The 24,147-nt window shown below is 36.1% G+C and overlaps 1 protein-coding gene across 1 annotated transcript; it reads left to right on the plus strand.

Moving 5' to 3' along the window:
• The first annotated feature begins 5,563 nt into the window (after window positions 1–5,563).
• LOC149831843 (phosphoinositide phosphatase SAC2-like) lies at window positions 5,564–23,158 on the plus strand. The gene is made up of 16 exons (XM_090014179.1): window positions 5,564–6,320; window positions 11,720–11,924; window positions 12,524–12,689; window positions 13,387–13,609; window positions 14,626–14,702; window positions 14,845–15,032; window positions 15,115–15,212; window positions 15,428–15,561; window positions 15,689–15,817; window positions 16,013–16,370; window positions 16,897–17,018; window positions 17,140–17,253; window positions 19,057–19,266; window positions 19,491–19,664; window positions 22,269–22,374; window positions 22,615–23,158. Exons 1-16 carry the CDS (start codon window positions 6,222–6,224, stop codon window positions 22,735–22,737), a joined length of 2,526 nt encoding a protein of 841 aa, XP_089870305.1. The 5' UTR covers window positions 5,564–6,221; the 3' UTR covers window positions 22,738–23,158.
• Window positions 23,159–24,147: the final 989 nt, after the last annotated feature.

Here is a 24,147-nt window from a genome sequence, read left to right on the forward strand (position 1 = left end):
AACTCAAGTGCATGGGTGAATTCGACGATGCCAAAAGAGGAGGCTTCCCTACCACAGATCACACCTAAACAATATAAACATCTCATAACCCTCATGACACAAGGTAAACCGAACCCCAAGCCAATTTAGCAAGTAAAACTTTAGCTTTTCTATCTTATTCTTCCTGTTGGATAATAAATATTGGGGCTACTGACAACATAGATTCTAGTATGAGTTTATTACATTCTCCACAAACCATCATTTGTCCACTGATAGGATTACCCATCGGACTATATGCTCCGATCACTCACATTGGCAGGGCAAACATAAATCCACAAATATCTCTCATTGATGTCTTATGTGTTCCCAGTTTTAAGTACAATTTGATATATGTCAGCAAGTTGACTAAATATTTATAGTGTGATGTCGTTTTCACTAAAGAATCTTGTACTTTTCAGGATTGTTGCTTGAAGCAGATGTTTAGAGTTGATAAGATGCAAAATGAACTTTATATGATTGAAATTCAGAGTGGAGTTGCTCTTTCTTTGGCATATCAACTTATGCATATTTCAAGTTCTCGTTTTCAATATCTTGTTAATTCTAATAAATTGAATTCTTGCAAAATTGATGGAATATGATCAATTTATTCTTTGGCTAAACAATTACGTCTTCCTTTTTCAAACAATTCCATTAATTCAACATCAATTTTTGAACTCATCCATATTGATTTATGGGGAGGATATCAAACTCAATCCCTATTTGGTGCACATTATTTTCTAACCATTGTAGATGATTACTCTTGTTCTACTTAGGTATACCTAATGTGTTATAAATCTGAAACATTTTCTCTTATCTAAGATTATTTTTCCATAATCAAAACCCAATTTCAAATTCAAATCTAAAAGGTTAGAAGTGATAATGGGAGTGAATTTTTTTCAACTAATATGCAACCATTTTTTCAAAATCAAGGTATACTTCATCAACACAGTTGTATATATATCCCTCAATAAAATGGAGTGGTGGAATGCAAGCACCAAGATCTTCTTAACATGGCTTGGGCCTTGCACTTTCAAGCCAATCTCCTTATAAAATTTTGGGAGAAATGTATTATGACTGCCACCTATCTCATAAATTGTGTTCCAGGCATAACCCTTAATGGAAAAAACCCCACATAACATTTTATTTCATAAAAGTCCTAATTACCAACACCTTAAAGTTTTCAGATGCTTGTGTTATGCTCACAACATTCATTACTCTTATAAATTTGATAGTAGAGCAAGAAAATACATCTTTCTTGGATACCCATTTGCCAAGGTACTTACCGTTTATATGATATTGAGTCCCATGCTATTTTCACCAGTAGAGACATGATTTTTTATAAACACATTTTTCCTTTCCAATCTGATTCATGTGTGTCATCTAACTCTGAAGACGTTGTCTTACCTATCTCATATTATGATTTTCTATCAGATGTCTTCCATTCACTCCAAACAATTGATATTCAGGACAATATACCGATTTTCCAAAATTGCCCAAGTCCATAACCACATATTTCTATCCCTCTAGCTTCTTTGAATCCTCCTTTGACACTTCTTGGTTTTGCTATCCCTGTTCGGCGTTCCTTTAGGACAAAAGCTCCATTTGCTCATCTTCAGGATTATAAATGCAATGTTGCATTTTGCTTGCCCCAATTAGACGCTCTGAGTGCTCACCAAAAAAGTACAAGATATTCTATCTCATTACTTTACTTATGATAAATTTTCTCTATCTCACTGTGCCTTCTTGGTAGCTCTTACCAAAAACCATGAACCCCAAACCTTTGCCCAAGACATAGGGTGTGATCATTAGAGGGAAGCCATGATGACCAAAATTTGTGCACTTGAAGACAACCATACATGGACAGTTACACACCTTCCACGAGGTAAACGACCCATCGATTGCAAATGGGTCTACAAAGTTAAGTATAAATCAGATGAGTCAGTGAAGTGTTACAAATCACGACTTGTTGCAAAAGGTTATACACAGGTTGAAGGTCTTGACTATCATGAAACATTTGCTCTCGTCGCTAAGCTCATCACTATTCAGTGCCTCTTGGCCGTAGCCACCGTCAAACATTGGGACCTCCATCAATTTGATGTCAACAATGCATTTTTACATGGTGACCTTGACAAAGAAATCTATATGACACTACCTTCTAGTTTTCGTCGATAGGGGAAGCAACAAGTTTGTAGCCTCAATAAATCCATTTATGGACTTAAACGGTCATCTCTAAATTGGTTTTCAAAATTTTTAAACTTTCTCAAAGGGATTGACTTTACTCAGTCTAGGGCGGATTACTCATTGTTTTCTTGCTTTACAAAACATGGATGCATATTTGTCCTCGTATATGTTGATGATATCATTATTGCTGGAGATGACATTTCAACAATCAGTCAACTAAAGGTACTTTTAAATAATGCTTTTTGCATCAAGGATCTAGGAGTACTCAAATATTTCTTGGGAATCGAAGTCGCAAGATCCTATAAGGGTATTTTCTTATCACAACACAAATATGCATTGGATATTATTGGAGATCACGGGTACTTGGGGGTAAAGTAGTCAAATTTTCTCATGGAACATTACAAAAAACTTAATTCAGAGGAAGGAGAGTCATTAAATAATCCAACTTATTATCAAAGACTAGTAAGTTGATTAATATACCTCACCATTACTAGGCCCGACATAGCCTATTGTGTCAATATTTTAAGCCAATTTATGCATACACCAAGGAGGCCACATCTTGATGCTGCATAGAAGCTCTTACAATATCTTAAGTCCATGCCAGGTCCGAGCATACTATTGTCATCTGATAGCAAACTTCAACTGTCTATTTACTGTGATTTAGATTGGGCATCATGTTCAAAAACTCAAAAATCTACTTCAGGTTATTATACCATGTTTAAAAATAGTCCAATATCTTGAAAAACAAAGAAACAAACAACAATATCAAGATCGTCAGTTGAAGCAGAGTATAGATTGATGGCACTTGCAAGTTGTGAATTAACATGGTTAAAATATTTATGAATCAAACATCTCCAGCCTATGTTGATGTTTTGTGATAACCAGAAAACATTGCATATTGTGACAAATCCGGTATTCCACGAATGTACTAAACACATAGAGATCGACTGTCATGTTGTAAGAGAAAAAATTCAAAGTGGTTCAATCAGAACTCAATTTGTTTCGACAAACTTATAGTGCACAAATATGTTTACCAAGCCATTGGGATGAGATCAATTTCTTCAACTCAAAAGCAAGTTTGGGCATCATCAATCCCCATGCTCCAACTTGAAGGGGAGCATGTTAGAACAAGATCTCATCGTTTGTAGCACCTTTGCCACCTCCCATGAAAGTCTATGAAAAAAACCTTGAGCAGGGATCCCGAAATGAGCTTAAACAGGGTACTGTTACGAAATGATTAAGCAAGTGCATGAGAAAATAAAAACTAAACACATACAAAACAATATGAAGCACGGGAAGAAGCAAAGAAGAAATGATGCAAGCACAAATATAAAATGATATAAAACCAACATGCGAACTTATTATAAATAAATTACAATTCTTTAATATAAAAATTTAGGAAACTAGTGAGAAGTGACAAAGAAGCTAGAGAAAAATCCATTTGGAAAACAAAAAGAAATCAATCTTCCGACTAAAAGGAATCAAGCTTCTCATGTTTGAGAAGAAGGTTTCTCAAAGCTTTCCCATCTTTAGGAGAACCTAGGAGCTTCCTGCTTCTGAAGTGACATGTAGCAAGAAACTTTCCATAATTATGGGCTGAACCTCCAATCCCAGTATAAAATATTATTTTTAGATATGGATCTTAAAATAAGATCTGCACAGTATATATTCCGATTTGATTTGAAGTTACATGATCAGATTTTTTGGATTCAAATTAAGATTCAGATCATTTTTTTATGTCAGACATGTTCAGATCTGGATCTAATTAATCTGATCTCTTTTCAATTTCACATAGAAAACTCTTGTTTCCAATCTTTCTTTTTGAATTCATGGTGGCATATAAGCTTTCTATCCAGATTCTACTTTGAAGCAACAAGCTGCATAAGCAAAATAGGAAAGTGTTCTCTTTTATGTGAAATATAGCCATAGATTCTACTTTGAAGCAAACAAACTGCAGAATCTCTGCTTATGCAAAATAGGAAAGTGTGCTTTTTTATGTGAAATATAGCCAAGTTTATGAACACTGGTACCGCCAGACTGGGAAAAGGATTGGATTCCATAGTTGTTAGCAGCATGAATACATGAAAACCATTGAAGATCATGAACTTGGTCACAGTCTTATACTATGCCCAAATGCATCAAAGGAATCAAATGGTATATCATATGTCGCTCAAGTTAATTAGGTAAGGTTACTAGGTTTCTCTCTTGTGGATACTTACCATATCTGTCTCTGAATACCACCAAAGTTTGTTTCAAACCTAACCACAGGATCCAAATCAAATTTCAAAAATAATAAAACCCTAAAATCATGAAAATATTGCAATTTTATCCTGATATTTAATATTCATTAATACACTTATATTATCCATATTTTCTTTATATTTTTATGTATGGCAATTTTATGGTAAAATTTTGCCAAGAAAAAACAGATTTGTTCAAAAGATATAGCAAGTGGGATTTTTTTTTCTAGGCCAAGGAAAAACCCCTTCATCACACTGGGCATTGGCAGCGCGCGGTCTGGTTGGTAAAACCAATGTTTCACCTTGGCTGGCCTCCGGTTGGTAACCTTCCCACCAGGGAGTTTCGAACTTGTGACCTCCTGTCAACTTGGTGACATTCACGAGTCACCCCTTCCAGATGAGCGGAGCCCTGTGGGCAAGTGAGTGAGACTTTTAACATCACTTTAATTGAAGAATGAGTTGGACCTGAACCGGATCCAACTTGGAGTAACATGTGATCCTTATGGGAGTCAAATCCAATCAAGTTGGTCATTTGGTTTGTAAACTTCCAAAACACATCTGGATCCATCTACTACTCAGCTCTTATGGATCCAATCTAACTCCAACTAATCAAACCTACTCTAGTAGGTCCAGTCCCTAACACCATTACAGTTTAACTATTAAACCTCCACCGACATTACGTTACAAGTCAAAGGGCAAAACCGAGACTTCACTCGAGCTCCCCCACCGAGCAAACACTGGCATTAGACTTCCCAAAATTATGGGTCCCTTAGACGGTTGGACCCCCTTGTCCGTCAATAATTAAAAAGTCAGGCCCAATTTCGTAATTTTTTACAGAAAAAAAAAACGCTTAAAGCTAGGCCCGTTTTGGTAAGAGAGAGGGTGTGTGTGTGCAGTGATATTGTAACGAATACCGGCGACATTTTCAAAATGTTGCTGTAATTTTGACGACATTTTTAAAGGCAACGGTTTATTTAAAAAAACTGAAATTAACGACCTAATTTTTTTTAAATATTTTTATTTATTAACCCGCCCTTTGCTTTTATATGTACGTGTTATAATCTTTATATAGTTCGATATTTTGTATCGCGATATTTCATATTCCCGAGATCTTGACCGAGAACGAGATTCGCGACATTTTATTTTGCGTTTTTGCTTTAGAGAGAGAGAGAGAGAGAGGTGCGGTATCCACAGCGTCCCTGCAGAGGATCTAAAGAAGAGAGCAAAAGCAACCAAGAAAATTTTAGAGAAAAAAAAAAACAAAAAGAGGAGAGAGAGAGAGACATCATCATATCATCATCTCTCTCTCTTTGTCTGGCGCTCGTTGTCTCTCTCTCTCTCGTGTCTTACTGCACCTTTTTCTCGCAGATCACAAGCTTCAGGTAGGAATCGGGAAAAAGAAGGATAAAAAGAGGACAAATTGCGTTTTTTTGAGAAATTCCGATCTTCTCAGAATAGTATTACGCGGGAAAAACACTCGATTCGAAGCAGGCGGCTGTAATCTGACCTAGCAAATCTCTTCGTTTTCTTTCTTTCTCAGAATTTTCGAAGTTTTTCAGCTGAAAAAGATTGAAAAATCCGTTCGTTTCTTTCTTCCTTTCGATTCCCAGGGAAACGATCGAATTGTCCTTCAAATTTCTGGTTTTTCTCATGTTTCTGAGTGTTCGGGCTCTTCCTTTCTTTTCGAGGGAAAAGGGTTCGAATTCTCCGATAAGTTTCGGGTTTCTTTTGTGTATGTGATATTCTGAACCTTCCCGAGCCGGAGGCTCGGGATCGAACTCGATGACGCCCGAGAACGAGCAGCATGGCGGGATCAAGGATGACACGAGTCGGCCAGCAAATTGTTACCTCCATAAGTTTAGATTATACGAGACGAGAGCGGTAAGTTGAACGAAATTTATCTTCGTTTCATCTTCCTTGATGTTTTGCTATTCTTTGTAGTGCTTTTGACACACTTCCCTGCATGAGCTTTTGAGGTGTTTCAAACGAATCTTGTGACAATTTAGGAGTTTTTTTTTTGTAACTATCTGAGAAGTTTATGAATGATTCTGAACAATTTTGAACTTAGATCTGCTCCTTTGTTTGTGTCTTTTCACTTCAATTGTCATGATTCCGGTGCGTTCTGGCTGAGGTTCTGTGCTTTACAAATCAACATCTTGGAGTATTGATTGTTCATTTCCTGTTGTGATCTTATTTCTACTGGTTTCTCTATTCATGATTTCGGTGCGTTCTGGCTGAGGTTCTGTTAGGTTGATCGATTTTGTGGCTCTTAGTTGATTTACTCATTTCCTGTTGTGATCTTATTTCTACTGATTTCTCTAGTAGTTCTGATGGTGGAATTTAATAGAATTTGGAGCAGCAAAGAGTTTTTCTAATAAATTTCCAGAAACAGGTTGATTAAGTATATCTTCTGCATGATTTGAGTGGCTTTTGCTTTCTTTGATAGAATTATGTGCAGAAAGTGCCTTTCAATCTATATTTTCTACTTTTTTCTTGCATGCGAACATCTGGAGACAGCGATTCAGATAATACAAGCACCGTTTTTATCATTGCTACTAATTTTTGGATATTTCATTAGGTATCCACTCGTTTATTTTGTTCCTTTTGTCTTTTTTCTTGTTTGGATTTTCTTTTTGGCCACACGATCACTGTCTGATCTTTCTAGTTTTGACAAGCATTCCTTGGATATTCATTTGCTAATATTCGCCTACTTCAGTAGTTTCACCATAAGTTGTGTTGTTTTTGGTCACCCACATAGTTTGGGATGAGTTTGACGCATGTTTCCGTTTGCTATGAAAAGTGCATCCTAACACCATCTTGTCATCCTGCATTTCCTGGTTTCTAATTTTGTCTGTCATAAGTTCATAACAAGAAGGGTTGTCGTGAGCATTGTGAATCAACATCTGGAAGGTTGTGGTCAGCTATGTCTTATTGACAAAGAGGTTCTGGACTCTTTATTTCAGTTTAATCAAGTTTAGACGGGAAGAATTCCAAAATCTTGTAGTGTGATTGCTAAGAATCTGGCCCTATTGGTTGTTATTAATAGGAGTTCCATTTGGAAAGAGAAGCCACTAGATTGGTTCCGAGCGGGATTGGATTCCAGTTTTATTGTTACATTTGTAATAGTTGTTTTTATAGTAATGAATGGGTAGGAGTCTGCCTAACCCCAGCTTTATTATCTAAAAAAAAAGGAATGAAAAGAAATCAATGCAGTGAAAACTATTGGATTGATAGATAGTCATTTGGAGCAGGAATCTGCTGGGAGGGGTTCAGATCAGGAACAAAATAGTTGTCTAAGAGATGTGTTTAAATTGATATGCTACCTAGTAGCAAGCTTCATCCAGTCACTCTATACTCTATGCCATTCTTTTATGGAAACTTGGAATTCAATGTGTGTGTCTTGAAATCTCTATGCATAGATTCCCAAAGTATCAAAGCATTCTAATTGCCTAATTAGTCTAGTTGGCGCCTAGGTGCTAGTCCCCTAAAAGGCCTAGTCAGTGCCTAGCTGGGATCAGTCAGCCTAATCGGGACCAAAAAGTGTACCAAACAAAATTTTAAAAATTACAACTTCTTAAAAATAATAGAATATACATATTCAACATAGCTTATGAAGCTAAACAACTGAAACTTAAAAAGTTAATTCATAAATGAAGTTAAAGAATTAAAACTTAATTACATTTCTAACATTTCAATTCATCTTAACAATATTTGTTTAGTTGTGTCGCCTAGAGAACCATGAAGAATAAAATTATTTAAAATAAAAATATAAAAAATTATAACAATAAGAAAAAATACTGAAAAAACTTAAATATTTCAAAATACATAATCAAAACATGATTATAATATTTTAAGCATTATAAAAAACAAATATAAAGTACCTTGATGGCCCCTCCTCCCGCCTGCCCCCGTCCTAGGCGGTAGACTTGCACCTAGGTGGCCTAGGCGGGATTTTATTTGTATATTTAATTGCCAATGTTGCCCCACCAGTGGATATATGGATGGAGTGGGTAATTAAAGCCATTGGACACGCCTATATATATATATTGCATATCTGTGTTTGATCTTAGACTAACTTAAACTTCAGCAATTAAAAGCTGAAGATTGATACGTCCTTATAGATGAATCTGTCTCTGAACAAATAAGTGAACATATTCTTGTGCAGAGAAGGTAAAAATATTGATAATTGAAATAAAGAATGGTCCCGTATCTCATCAATGGTTTTCTTATGCACAATTTGACCCTAGCATTGTTTGTGGCATCTCGAGGACTCTGTCTAACTAACTATAGCTATCTAATAACAGGTGCTGCAGTTGCACTGCCTCAAATGGGTAATTGAGATTGAAGATTTCATTAGTTGCAAAATGAGGGTAAACATTAGAAATATTGGAACCAAGAAAGCTACCATGAATAAATAAGTAAATATATTTATATATGGTGCAAGGAAAAATTGCTAAGAAACACCCTTGATGCAATAATAATGATAAAGCCTATGCTACCCCACATCAATGCTTCAAAAACTAGATGCAGGAACATGGCTACACGGACATGCACATGCACACATGTGCACATATTTGTGGACACGTGCTCAAGAGAGCTAGACATGCTTGACCTTTGAACTACATAGCAACAGGATGTCAAATTAGCAACATAATGTTATGCACAAAATCAATAAATTACTAGCATTCTATTCTATATTACTTTCTTTGATTGTTCAAATAATACAGATATGATTTCAATATGAAGTCATTTAGATGCATGTAGTTTTGGATTAAACTAATTAAATTAACCATAAGCACCATGTTGAAATCCGAAAAGTGAAAGTGCAAAGAGAAATTGACCAAAAAGACTTGGAACACTAAGTAAAAATTGGAGTATCCAGAAGTTTCAGGTTGGATACCGAGTGTCAGACGTAAACACAGCTGGCTGGTATGAGTATCCAGGTGATATGTGATAAAACAAACACACTCCAACATGCCCCTCAAACTCATGATTCATCATGATATGTCATTAGTAATTTTTCTATGCATAATTGGCATCTGCTAATGGTGATGTTACATTGACAAGGTTATCCAACTATATGTGTAATGACAAATATCAGAACAGGCCTGAGTAAAGATCTAAAAACAAATACAGAAGTTGCACTCTCTGAACATGGCAGCTTTGATGGACATAATAGCAATTGATTGCTTTATCATTTATGGAAAGCTGAGTTCCTATAATCTGTAATTATGTACGATACTCTTATTACCATCATATTGTATACAACATTGTAATAGTCATTGTAATTATAAATTCTAAAGTCAACAAAAGCTACCACTGATACGCTCACAGCTGCCATCTTGTGTGCCTTCTCTGTAATGAGTCCATGAGAGACTCAATGATTGAATCTAGCAGCTGTATTTATAGCATTTTTTCAATAGAAGTACAAAAAGCATGGTTTAGTTTCTACCAGTGACATAACTTCCAGATGAAATAATGGACATTTGGCATCAGCAGCCACCTGAAGATGCTTCCACCAAATCGAGTACACTGAACAAAATACATATGATGAACCTCTTCTTTTACCTCCAACATGACACTTGAATGCACTTACATGAATTGACTTCGGAATTGCATGGATAACATCTAGATTGGTAGATTGTTGGACAAAGGAAGCTCTTAAGTAAATTCAGTTATGAAAAAGATTGGATAACCGGTTCATCTCTGTGACAGAGCTTGATATTTAGCTTTGTTCATGATTATGGTTTAGATAAGGAATTTTTAGGCAAAAAAGGTCTTGTAGCCAACTGATATAGCAAGCAGATCAACTAACTAGGGACCACATGCATTATATGAATCAACCGATGTCTCAATATGCTGCCTCTAATGAGAAATAGGTACTAGTTCTCATGACTATACTGAGGAAAAGTGAATTCTCATACATCTTGTGCACCTTGAGAAGAATCTGTCATCAATGCAGGAGGCCAGAGTTCCAAGTTGACTTTATTATTGGTTGTAACCAAACCTACAGCGACAACTATTTACCATAGTAAGGCCAAAAAAATAGCTTGTGGATGCTAATGTGTTCTGGTCCAGCTGTTCTGATCTGAGATCATGGCACTAATCATGACGTGATTGTGATGTTGACTGATGACATATTCCTCTATGTACCTGCGGGTAATGACCACTGGATAGAACTATGCATTCCACTTGCATCTTCAACTCATGCCCCAATTTGAAGGAGCAACAATGTTCAGAGAATCAAATGACTAGAGCTGCTGCACTTGGATGCATATTGTTTGCATACTATCTTGCAAGCTTGGGTGCAGCCAACAACATTTAGAACTGATTGGGCCCTTTGCAAGCAACTCATTCACTCGTTCAGAATGGGCAGAGTGATGGTCCAAAGTAGACTATGTATACAACTCATCATGGTCCACCCATACTTGCAATAGTACAAAAATGCAAATCTTCATGCATGTAAGTTAAGCAACAACACAATTTATCAGTGGTGTCCATCACCTGCCAAAGCACAAGATAACAATATATCATCACTGATATGCGTATGTGCATAAACATTATACTGTTACTTAGGTGTTTGATATGTGTTTGGGAAAAAAATTCTCCCGTGGAAGTGGATCATTCTCTTGCATGTTGCTCTTGGACACGGAACCAAGGGTATTCCATTTGTTTCCAATGGTTGGATTTGCATACTTGTTCTGCTGCTTGAATGAGGAATGCAAGATCAATAGACTGCTTTGGGAAATGAGTTGATTAATCCAGATCTGATCCAAGAGTCACATGGATATGAGAAGCACATCTACCTAATAACATAGAAAGTGAGGTTCCAGATGGACTTGTCCAAATTGGGTTATGTCAAATCTGTGCACGTTTGACTTGCATTGCTTCTTGTACTTAGCTTTAACCAGTTGTTCAACCTATCTTACCTCTATATTGGAACAGCTTACTTGGCATCAACTGGTACTGCTGGAGTCTGAAATCTATCTTATGTTTTTCCTCTAGATTGCTTCGTAATTTGTCAGATTGTAGGATTTTGGGTCTATTTGAAATTCTTTATATAAATGCAAATATAAATATTAGGTGATCGCGGATATTATGTAATAAATTCCAACATTTTTACTGGTTCATTGCCGCATCTTTGTTGGTGATGTTTTTACAGTTATTTTATTGTTCTTCTCTTTATTAGGAACCATGGGGTGCTTTTTATTATGTCCTCCGTGCTCATAAATTGTGTATTATTATTTACCCCATACTCTATTTCTTTCGTTGTGCACCAGAATTTTTACATGATTGGAAGGGACAAGAATAGAATATCATGGAGGGTCTTAAAGATTGATAGATCGGACACCTCTGAACTGAATATTCTTGAGGATTCTACCACTTATACAGAGGGTGAATGTCAAGACCTCTTGAAGAGAATACATGAAGGAAATAAGGCAACTGGTGGTCTGAAATTTGTGACAAACTGTTATGGGATTGTTGGTAAGTACATGGTTGATTTTATGAGCTTGATTTACTCACCATATTTTTCTGTTCCTTTCAAATTGTTCTTAAGGGCTATGCTTGCAAGTTGATGCATTTGGTACTTGGTTGATTTTATGACTCCATTTTACTTGCTAGTTTTTTTAATTCCTTCCAATTGTTCACGGGACTGTTGTTGCAAGTTGATTCATTTTTTTGAGAGCATAAAAAGAAAAAGGTCGCATCCAATGATGAATCTGAGTATAAAAAATATGAATTATGAAATATAGATATATCATATTTGTGAGTGGCTAAGCTAGTATGTCAAGCATATGAAATCAACTAATAATTATTTTGTCTAATTTATCCAGTTAGTCAGTGGTCATGGGATGAGGACCTAGTTTTTGAGCTTCATGGTTGTGCTGATGAGGTTAATTGTAACCCGAAAGATATGTATTCTGTTTTTTCAAATTGTGGCTGTAATATTTGACAATGTGCTTTAGCATCTAAAATGAATTCACTTTACAAAAAGCTCTAGATCTGTGGAGGAACTCTCATTTTGCATTTTCTCTATTTTGTGCAATATAATCTCAGTCTGATCTATATTTGTTCTTTTGTAGGTTTTGTTAAGCTTTTGGGGCCTTATTACATGCTAATTATAACAAAAAGGAGGCAGATTGGAGCAATATGTGGTCATACAGTTTATGCAATCACCAAAAGCGAAATAATTGCACTTCCTCATTCTACTGTGCAATCCAATGTGAATTATTCTAAATATGAGAACAGGTCCTTTGTTTGTTGTACTTCTAAAGGAGACTGTAGAATTGTTATGTAAAAGTGTTTGATACTCTTATACTCCTGAAGGAGCACAGTGTTTATTTTCTGGATTATATACCTCATTTGTGTGTGAGAAAACTCTATTGTGTTTGGGAGTCCTTTCTCTTTGTTTCTTTTCCTTTTTTCTTTTTTCAGATGGTACACTGTGAAAAGTTCTAGTGCCCAGTATAAGCTGAAGAGTGCTTAAACCATTTTGAGACTTCGTGCATATAGATGTGCATGTTATAGTTAATGGAAGTCATTTTCATACTAGAATCCTGTGCGCACCTAAGAGTTACTTCTGATGTTTTATCTCCCAACTTATATAGGTACCAGGGATAAACCTAATCCTCTGATTTTACCAATTCCAAGGAGGCAACGCCAAAATGCATTGTACATAATTGTTGTTTCTGTAGATGACACTGAAAATTCCTACTTCCGACCATTTATATTTCCAACCAGATGTCACATGGATGAATTTTTGTGTTTAATTTTCATATTTTGTTATTACTATATCTGAATGAAATGTTTGTGGAAATCATTTAAGTTTGTCATGAAACTGTTTACTTTTTGTTACTGAGTTCCACTTTTCATTAGACTTATTTGAATTTTCCACCAATATCCACAGTGGACATAATCATGTACTCTGTTTTTTGCTATGGTATAGATACAAGAAGCTCTTATGCACAGTGGATCTTACCAAGGACTTCTTTTTCAGCTACTCATATTATATTATGCGTAGCCTTCAGAAGAACATATGTAACCATGAAGCAGGACAGGTTCTATATGAAACGATGTTTGTCTGGAATGAATTTTTGACACGTGGAATTCGGAATCATCTCAAGAATACCATCTGGACAGTAGCATTGGTGTATGGTTTCTTCAAGCAGGTAACGTAACTGGGGCATGACTTGAAGTAAGAACTTGCACTTTCTTCTTGTAATACTCATTATACTTATGTATGGGCCTGATGACAGCAACTCATAATCTAATATGTTGATCTCTCACATTTGGTCATATGGTCACAGTGATAAATTTTTCTGTTTCTGATTGAGAAATTTCATGGACTTGAAGTCATGATTGCTTGATCTATCAACTGTGGAGGATAACCCTTAAACTTATTTGACATGTTCCAAAAGTTCTATGTGGTTCTTAAAATAATAAAATACCCACTTAAGTGATTTGATAAATGCAAATATTGCTCGACTAGCCATCCCAAAGTTGTTCCTAAATGGTGATTAATCGATTTCTGTGGCATTTTCAAAATGCATCTTTAAAAAGTTCATTTGGCTTTTTATAATCCTAGAATTGCATAGAACCATAATTGGTGGGGCATAGGTTGTGGTTCTAAAACCATGTGATTTCATGTTCTAATGAAGGCATTGGAAAGGAAGAAATCATGTCCATATCACCAACCTTTGTACAATTCTTTTATATATGATTTTATCAAGAAAACCTCATTGGGAATAATTGTTACTAGAACCATGGGAAGCCATGACTCCTATATTTCTTTCTTCTCTTTGAACTTATTCTGAATTTATATTATTAGTTTATGTCCAATGCTCTTCTGCTGCTTCATCCTTTCTGCTCATTCAATTCCAAAATGATCATTTGTTCTTTTTGCAATTTTTTTGCATTTTCTGTTCCACTTAATGCATGTCCCCAGGGAATAATGATCTCTTGTTGTGAAATAGTGGACAAGAACTAAAATCACTTTTCCAAAGTGGACTATTTTTCAATAAGTTGCTACTAAGTGTTTTTCCAGGTCACTAAACTTTTGGATTATTTGAGTCTCCTACAGGCCCCGTGGGTTATGGGTAAAGAACTATTAAATGTTGTCCATACTATTCTGGTTCAATTTTGGATTTTGAAAGTAATGCCAGTGTTATATCTTCTGTTGGTGCAGGCCAAACTTTCAATATCTGGAAAAGATTTTAAATTTACACTCGTTGCACGACGTTCACGCCACTTTGCTGGGACCAGGTGGAATTTGAAGGGTTCAATACTTTATATATACTTTTGATTTGCAGTTTTTTTCTTTTTTCTGCTTAAATTTGATTATGCTAAGCTGATAATACTTTTCCTTTTGCATTGCTTTTTCTTTGTTTGCATACTATTTGTGAAGGTACCTGAAACGTGGTGTTAATGAAAAGGGAAGAGTTGCTAATGATGTTGAGACAGAACAGATAGTTTTCGAGGATGTTCCTGAAGGGTGTCCTACACAAATAAGTTCTGTAGTGCAGAACAGGGGTTCAATACCCCTATTTTGGTCTCAGGAAACGTCACGCCTGAATCTTCGGCCTGATATAGTTTGTGAGTTTGTTTGTTTGTTTATATTTAACCATGTAATTGCTTGATATTCACATCATGTTTATTAACACTTCTCATCTGTCAGTGCTGAAAAAGAACAATAATTATGAAGCTACAAGGCTTCATTTTGAGAATCTTGTAAAGAGATATGGGAACCCGATTATTGTTTTGAATTTGATCAAGGCAAGTAATTGTCAAGTTGATTTGTGAAACTTCTAGACTAATATGTCTCACTCTCATCTCATCTGCCTGATTTGCTTTCCATTCTAATTTAGTGCATAGTGCATACCATTTCCAAAACAGCAGAACTGTTTGGTCTTAAATATTGAGTATTGTCTATGTCAGTGAAGTACTGATGTGGTAACTTTTTTATTATTGTCTGCAATGCACTTGAACAGACGAATGAGAAGAAACCTCGAGAATCTATTCTTCGGGCAGAGTTTGCTAATGCAATTGATTTTATTAATAGAGATTTATCTGAAGAAAATCGTCTTAGGTTCCTTCACTGGGATCTACACAAGCACTCTAAGAGGTATTTACTTTCATATATTATCCCACATCTTCTCATTCAAAAAATATCCTTGTGTTTCAACCTCCAATCCTAATAGTTTTTGATATGGGGGAAATGGTTTCTAACTTGCAGACAATGATTATTGCAGCAAAGCAGAAAACGTGTTAACAATATTGGGGAAAGTTGCAACATATGCACTGGAACTGACTGGCTTCTTTTATTGTAAAGTGACACCACCCTTAGAATTTGAGGGATGTCTAAAGCGGCCTTCCCTTGAGTAAGTATTTGTTTTTTCCACTCTCTACTGCTACATTATTGGACATTTGACTTGGTTCTTTGAAGAACAAAAACACTTCCAAGATTCCACCTCTCTCTCTCTCTCTATGTGTGTGTGTGTATATATATATATATATATATATATATATAATTCTGAAGTTGGTTTTAATTTTTTATTTCCCTTTACTGCTTCCAGGCAAAATGGAGAGTATCCCTCTGAAAGTACTGATACCAATAACTCCAAGGATTCTCAACATTCTGAATCTTGGAGTGAGGAAGATGCTATTGATATAAATACAAATCATGTAGCCAATGAGCCTATGTTCCAAAAGGGTGTCCTTCGAACAAATTGTATCGATTGTTTGGACCGCACAAATGTTGCACAATATGCATATGGATTGGCTGCTCTTGGTCAGCAGCTTCATGCCTTAGGTTTGGTGGATGATCCCAAAACTGATCTTGATGGCCCTTTGGCTGATACTTTGATGGGATTCTATGAGAGAATGGGAGATACACTTGCTTTACAGTATGGTGGTTCTGCTGCACACAATAAGGTGCATTGCCATTGCTTGAATATTTGTTTAAATATTTCAAATAGTGTATCCTTTTGCTTCAAGAAGTTTCAATTGTGAGGTGACAGAAATCTTTTATGGATAAAAAATGTCATTGGCTTGTTTGGTTCATATCTTGCATCTTTCTTGTTGGGATGCTTATGTTTTTCCTTTGAAGATTCATTGATAGAACCAGTCATATTTTAGTGAATGTTCTGAGTTGCTAAAATGAGAAAAATAATGCTTATACACAAAAATATGAAACATATCCCTGTATGAAGATCGATGACTGGGTGTTCAGTTTTTTTTGGTAGCCTTTCATCTTTGAGGAACTACAATTAATGTTCTAGGCTTCAGAGCCTCCATTAAGTTCAGAAATGAGAATGCAAGATACAAATATGATAATTTTTTTCTATTTAGTAGATCTCATTTTGGAAGTTTGCATGTCTTACTAAGCTCTTTATCTGCCTTTAAGCTATTTCAGTGCTTTCATATGGTTGTATTGATAAATATATTTGCTATTGATCAGATATTTTCTGAGAGGAGAGGCCAGTGGAAACCAGCAACTCAATCACAGGAGTTCTTTAGGACTCTCCAACGTTATTGTAGCAATGCTTATATGGATGCAGAGAAACAAGATGCAATTAACGTGTATGCCATTTTTCATTACTTGGAGAAAGTTTTTTTTTCTTCGCTGACTCTTCTGTTCAAAGCCCTTTCTATGTTTTGCAACAATCTTGGTTTACTATTTCTCATGCACCTGAGCAAACAGGTTTTTGGGGCACTTCCAACCCCAACCAGATAAACCTGCACTATGGGAACTGGATTCTGACCAACATTACAATATTGGTAGGCATGGTCAAGGTTTTCGTGATGAAAATTCAAGGTATTGTTATATGTTGCTTTTCTTTATCATATTGCATCTGTATTCTATATTCCACACTTTTTGTTATATGACTGGGCATTTGTTTCAATATGTTGTTTCATCTCTTCTGCTTACATGTAGCTAGGTTCCACACTTTTTGTTATATGACTGGGCATTTGTTTCAATATGGTGTTCCATCTCTTCTGCTTACATGTAGCTAGGTAGTAATTTTTTTAATTCAATTCCTTTCATCCATAGATAGTGGTTATAGTTATGTTATAATTTCTGAATTTCTTGATAGCATCCTCTCTGTCTGTTGCACCTTCACTTTGAAAGACATTTGCCATCAGTTAGCATCAGGCAATTTAGAAGCACAAATCTCTTTAATGCCCCATTTGAATGCAGGAAAAATTTTAGGAAGAAGGGAATGCTTTTTCCAAAACAGGTGGGTCCCACCATTTATCCATGTTCCTATCAAACATGAAAAAATTTTAACCTTGCTTTTTTTGTCAGTTTTATCCTGATTGTATGGGGAAAAAATAAAAGCAAATGTGAGAACATCTGACCTTTTTCCCCATAAAAACTTTATGCTACTATTTTTTTTTTCTTCCAATTATTTTTCCGGATTGCAAACGGGGCCTAAAGGACATTAACCACTGTATGTAACTTCCTTTGGAGGATCATTTAGCTCTCAAGGACTGAAGGAGCCATAGACATGAATGAATACTTCCATTTGCTTCCTGAATAACAGTATGAACACCTGTGCTACAATTGCATGATATAGCGGAATTATGTGTGAACATGCACTTGTGCATGTGTGTGTGTGTGTGCGTCATAGTTATGAGTATTGGTATTGAGATAGTATACACAAAGCAATTTCCTGGGAGAACTTAGAAAATGAATTTGTTTCCTTAGGAAAATATTAGCTTGCTTCAAATATTGAAAGAATTAATTGAAAATAAAAAATTGATTCTTATGACAAGAATGAATTTTTGGGAAAAAATGTATTCTATTGATATTTTGTGATAAAAAATTGTTGACAAGCACTGACTCATGATGGAAACAAGTTAACATACAAACAGAAAAAAAGAACGGAATCAAACCACTTATATTAATGATTTTTGTATGTTTATACTTGTTTGTATGATGTAACAGTGCTTGTAACTATTTTCTTTGTTAGAATAATGTCCTTTCAACCATTAAAAGGTGTATGTATACAGTTCAGCTTAATTTTTTTGTTGCAGCATCTTAAACAAGGGATTCTTGTTGTAAATCATACCAGTGCCATTCTTATTGAAAAAAGTGTACCATCTATACCTTATTTGCGTTTTGTCCAAAAGCACTATTGGTTTAAAGGATTACTTTTCTGTAACAAACGCGAGCCTACACATGTATAGCCTATCGTACTGTGGAGCAAGCCGGAACTGGTCGATAGCTCGTTGCAAAGCCAGGAGCTCCAGTAACAGAGGTTTTCGTTGACCCTGAGCCAATTGTGGTTCATCATGCCAGTAGACCGAGTTCTAGTTCCACCTTGTGAAGGATGGAGTCTCACCTGTAGCAGATCGAGATCAAGGAGGACCCCACTTGAACCGAGTGAAATGCTAGAGAATTCATTTATAATCGATACTGCTATTAAGAGATTCGATACACTTTTTATTTCTCAAATATATCTTCTCTATTTATAAATTAAATATAGTTGATTGATGTTCACAATATAGATAAAAGTTTGGGTCCATAGATTGATTACCTGTTTTGATGTTTATGCTTTTCTTTTCTTTATTTTTTGTCGATATAAACTTCATTTTTTATCTTTTTCTTTTGCAGAACATTTTTCAAGAGGTCCTTATCAGATGGCAACATACTCTTTGAGAACAGCACACCTTTATCCACTGCCAAGGGTTGTGTTGGTGCTAAGAGACATGGATTTTCTAACTCAGCTTTGCCTGAAAGAAATGCACAAGGAGATTCTGGCAAGGGTCTCTGTGATTCCACTCCAGAGATCTCTACTTGTGACAGTGATATTTCCTATTCCAGGTTCATTAATCCTGGCATTCTGTTTTGTCATGAAACGTGCTTTTAAGTTTCTAAAGAGCTGTTCTTTTCTCAGTTCATAGTATGACTTGTGATTCCACCAAATAGAATAAGAGAATAATGGAGAAATAATTATATGCTCTTTTTTGTTTTCAATTTTCGTTTTATATCAAGTTATTAGCCTACATTGTTAGGTATGCTTACCTCATTTGCTGTTCTTCCTATAGGTTTGTACCCACAGTGGCCCGCAAACAACTTTTTCCAGAGACACGGAGAGATTCTTGCCTTGATAGTGATGTAAGTGAGCATGGTCTTGGGGATATTCTAAACAGCTCAAATTTTATAGAAATCGATTGGTTGTCATCATCTGGTAACTCTTGTGGGGATGAGAGTTATGAAAGGCAAGTACTTTTATGCATTTTTTCACTTTTCTTTTTTAATCTTGAGAATTTTTGTTATATTCACCAATCATGTACCTTTCTAGACTGACTGTTTTTCTATGATTTTATAGTTTTTTAAGTTTCGTTTATGTTCTCTTCATCGTATGAGATATCACTGAAGTGAAAAGGGTGAAACGGTTCTCATGAAGAGTTAGTTTTCAAGCAGAACACGTCTTGTTTCTGAAATTCTGTGTGCAGCTAAGTGACATGGATAGCAATTTTGTTTTGATACCAAAGTCCCATGTGTGATAACACAATGCAAATGGCCATTTTCAGTATCCTACGGTCATTCATATGAAGTGGGTCTGCAGTACCAACATATCTTCTCTCCCTCACTAATAGTCTAAGAGGGACTTCTTTTTTATTATTTATCAGCATTCTCTTGTTAGAATTTATTTGATTAAGCTGCAAATATTTCCCTTTGAAGCATAATAACTTGAGTAATCTGCTGTTCAGAACCAGTCAAGAGTACATATACATCTACTTGCATGAATTTGTTCATGTCTTCCACAGGGCTCGGTATGAAAATATCTCAAAAGAGATAATGTGCAAAATAAGTACTACCTCCACAAAGGGATATGTGCACAAAGGCACAAGAACACTTAGAACAAAATGTACAAAAGGTACAAATAAAGAACACAAATGCTAAAATATAAAGTATCTTTATTGAACAATGGAGGACAATGCTCCAAACATTGAATACATTTAAGAGTGGGGTTTACCCCTATTTATAATGGATAGGAGACCTTGGAGGGGCTCCTACTAGACGTTGGAGCCCCTCCAACTGTTAGAAATCTAACCGTTGGAGGGGTCCAACGTCTAGTGTTGGACCCCCTCCAAAGTGTTGACTAAGTCAACAAAAGAAAAGGAAAAAAGAAGAAAAAGAAAAAAAAAGGAAAAGAGAAAAGGAAAAGAAAAAGAAAGGAAAGAAAAAGGAAAAGAATTAAAAACATATTCACTAATGTGAATATGCGTAAAAAGTAAAAAGATAGAAATACCCCTGGGGGTTACATGATGTGAAAAAGAATATATATTTATATATATAAAACGATAGATACATATACATATATGTATACAAAGAAAGAGATACAATTTAACACTCAGAGCCTAGGAGAATTCATGGATTGGTGAACGCTACCACTAGATTAATTTTTCCCTCCAATTTGAATCATTTGTCTCAGTATGATGTATGATTTAAGCTTTAGGTCCTATTAAATTGGTGACTGTGGATGCCCATGCCTTTGACAAACGCACCCATTTGTTCTGGGGCCAGGCAAAAGTAGATTCTTAAGCATTGTTTTTTAGTTTTATTACATGATGGATTACTGTTATGACATAGCAAGCAGGGCCGGCATCCAACCCCCTGAATGCTATCTGAATCTCCAGCAGGTTTATTATTTGTCCTTTAGGCATCAAGAGTGCTCAAGTCTTGTTCCCAATAGTAATGCTACACAAAGACAGCTCTCTGACTCCACATCAAATCAGACCAATGTGATTGATGCCACCTGATTATCAATATATTTTCCAAGTTAAGCTCATTGTTTTGATCTTTAAGGCACTTTCCTTGACACTTATGAATTGCACCAGGTTGGTGTCTGAACCAGAGCTTCCGGAAGCTTCTTAGATTAGTGGGAAGCACATTTCCTGGAAACTCGCTTCGAAAGCGCAATACTCTTTACTTCTGAAACTTAATGAGAATCTTGATTCTTGCATGCTTCTCTTATGCTTCTCACAAACTTTGTCCATGCTTCCTATATGTATTCTCGTGTTTCTTTTCATATTTTCTATGTGCTTCATCTCACGCTTCTCACTCACTTTCCATGTATTTTTTTAAAATAGGTAACCATCATTTTTAGATTTCGACAAAAATTTCATTCTTGCACTAAAAAAAATCATGAAATTTAAAAATATCATTTTTATGTTTTTATATTAGCTTCCTATTCAATTCCCATTTCGCTTTCCATTTGATTCTCATATCGCTTTCAAATTGGTTCCTCGTTTCTCGCTTCCTATAAAATTCAAAATGCCTTGCAGTCTGGCAACCATGGTCTGAACTCCAATCATTTTCTCGTTCACCAACTTTAGGTGAATTATTTGTTGCAACTACGTGTTAAATTAGCTTGGAGATATTGCTTAAACTGGCTTTCCCTTATTGAGTCTTGGCTTGACCCTACAACTTTTGAAGTTCCCTTTAAGTGGTGTTTGGATACCCCCACTTATCCAGATAAATGAGATGAGGTGGGATGTTCTATAAAGGAGAAAAATGCAATTCTCCAGCTTATCCTGTTTATCTGCATAAGTGGGTGCATTCAATTCAAACAGCCCTTTAGTGTAAGCAATTTCCTAAGCCTCTAAATTGCTGCCAAGTCTGACCAAATTAACATGGGATTTAGTGTTTTGATAGCATGGGTTATGCACGCGTTTAAGAGCTTTAAGATTAGTATTTTACTAAGGAGGGTAAATTGTTCCTATAGTGCTTGCCTATTAGATGAGGTGTTTTTTCATTTTTTTTTGTTTCTGCTTCAGTTAGTTATTGATGAATATGGTTGGCTGTTTTGGTTACAGGTCTGCACTCATCAATTCCCCAGATGTTGGCCAATCATTAGAAAATGTGATGTACGGTGTCTCAGTTGTAACTCCATCGCAAAGTGAACATGGAGGGAGCATAAAGGTCAGTATTGTTCTCCATGTCAAAGAAATCTGTTGAATAAATGTCATGTTTGTAAACTAACGAGAAAAAAGTTCTTCCAGATCACCCACTCTACGAGTGCATTTATCTGATTTTCCTTTTTTTCTGAGACATGAAATTCATGGGAACTAGTTGAATTCCCATTTCTCCGAAATTCGAGTCGGTTGAGGTTGCTTTTCTGAACAGCTCTCTCATATCTTATTGAATTGCACTTTGTTGCAGGAGGAAGATGCTACAGAGATAGAGCAGACTTGCCAGACCAGAAAGCCCGATATCTATGGCGAGTTTTCGGATAGCTTCGTGCAATGGGTTATCTATGGGGAAACCCTGTGTAACTGTAATTAGTCCCAAAAGTTTTTTCTGGCATATTTATTTTCATTTACACTGACCCAGATACAAAGTGGAGAGAGGTTTGCATTCAGGAAAAATAAAAGGATAAAGAGCAAAGAAACAATGGTGGCTCCATTACGGGATTCCAGTTTGCCAGCATTCCGCATTCTTTGTAAGATATTCTTGTGCATGGGGATGCTATTGATCTGTGGAAGATGCCCGATCAGAATCCAACATAGGTCTGAGAGTAAATAGTTACAAAATTCTTTTGGAGCTCTCTCTCTCTCTCTCTCTCTCTCTCTAACAATAGGGCTTAGCGTCTCTTAAATAGGGATAAAGCTTTAGTATTTGATGTACATAAGTTATGCTCCATATCGGTTCTCATTGGACTAGGACAATGTCAATAATCTAAATGAAAGCTTTTCTCATGTTCATATATGGCATGCAATTATTGTTTAAACTTCTTGAAGTTCCTTTGTTTTAGTTGATAAGCAGGCCTCTCTCTCTCTCATGTGGGTGCACGCACATGAAATATGTGGTTAAGAACATGCAACCTGTATGGCCAACTGCCTCCCAACTTTTCCTGTTTTCTTGACGCTATTCTAAAAAGATGTCTATGTATCAAATAATTGCCCAGGTTGCCTGAGTGGCAAAGGGCATGGGAAGAAGGTGCCGACTCTTTCGTCCCATCTTGAATCCCACCAGTGCGTGGGTGCCTTTAACTGGTGGGTTTCGCAAGGGTTTGGGTACGTGTCTGTAACCCCACCCAGGGTCTACCTTGTAGGGGAATGACCCATTAAGTGATCCGGTTCTAAATGAGGGTTCCTTGTCATAAAAAAAATAATAATAATTGCCTGCATATCCAGGGGCATCCATGTGACTGCTTACCCTTTTGTCCCAGGTTCGAATCCCACCAGTGTGCTGGTTCCTTCAACTGGTGGGTTCTGTAAGGGCCTTGATGACTCCACCCGAAGTTTACCTTGCGGGGGAACGAGCCTGTTAAATGACCTGGTTCTTGGTGAGGGCTCCTTGTCATCAAATAATAATAATAATAATAATTACATGTCCAGGGACATCAATGATCCATGTGGCTGCTGGGTTCTTTAATTTGGCATAGCTGACTTATAAAATTTATGGGGCGTAGAGAATAATAAGTTTATAACGCCCGAGGCAATTGCTAGTAAGACATGATTGCTGGTGTATGAATTGCATGCTTTCTTTTTTATTTCATCGAACGGTTGCCTAAGATGTAAGATTCGAAGTTTGTATATCAAAAGTTTATTAGAAATGTGTCATCATGGATGGTAGAAGAGAAGGGCTTAGTCCATTTTTATACATGCTTATAGCATAACTCTCCTTACACATCTGATGTTGGATATCATTGTCCAATTCATAGTTGCCAGAAATGGGTACGGGGAGTGGTAC

The sequence above is a fragment of the Nuphar pumila genome, chromosome 7 (assembly GCF_984573655.1).
Source record: "Nuphar pumila chromosome 7, dmNupPumi1.hap1.1, whole genome shotgun sequence".
Lineage (NCBI taxonomy): Eukaryota > Viridiplantae > Streptophyta > Magnoliopsida > Nymphaeales > Nymphaeaceae > Nuphar > Nuphar pumila.

What these genes read in the sequence shown, in the direction of transcription:
- LOC149831843 (XM_090014179.1), top strand. Translation starts at nt 6,222, where the DNA reads ATGACGCCCGAGAACGAGCAGCATGGCGGGATCAAGGATGACACGAGT. An exon ending in TATTCTAAATATGAGAACAG is followed by an intron (nt 12,690 to 13,386) that starts GTCCTTTGTTTG and finishes GCTATGGTATAG; the next exon opens with ATACAAGAAGCTCTTATGCA. An exon ending in CTAAAGCGGCCTTCCCTTGA is followed by an intron (nt 15,818 to 16,012) that starts GTAAGTATTTGT and finishes TACTGCTTCCAG; the next exon opens with GCAAAATGGAGAGTATCCCT.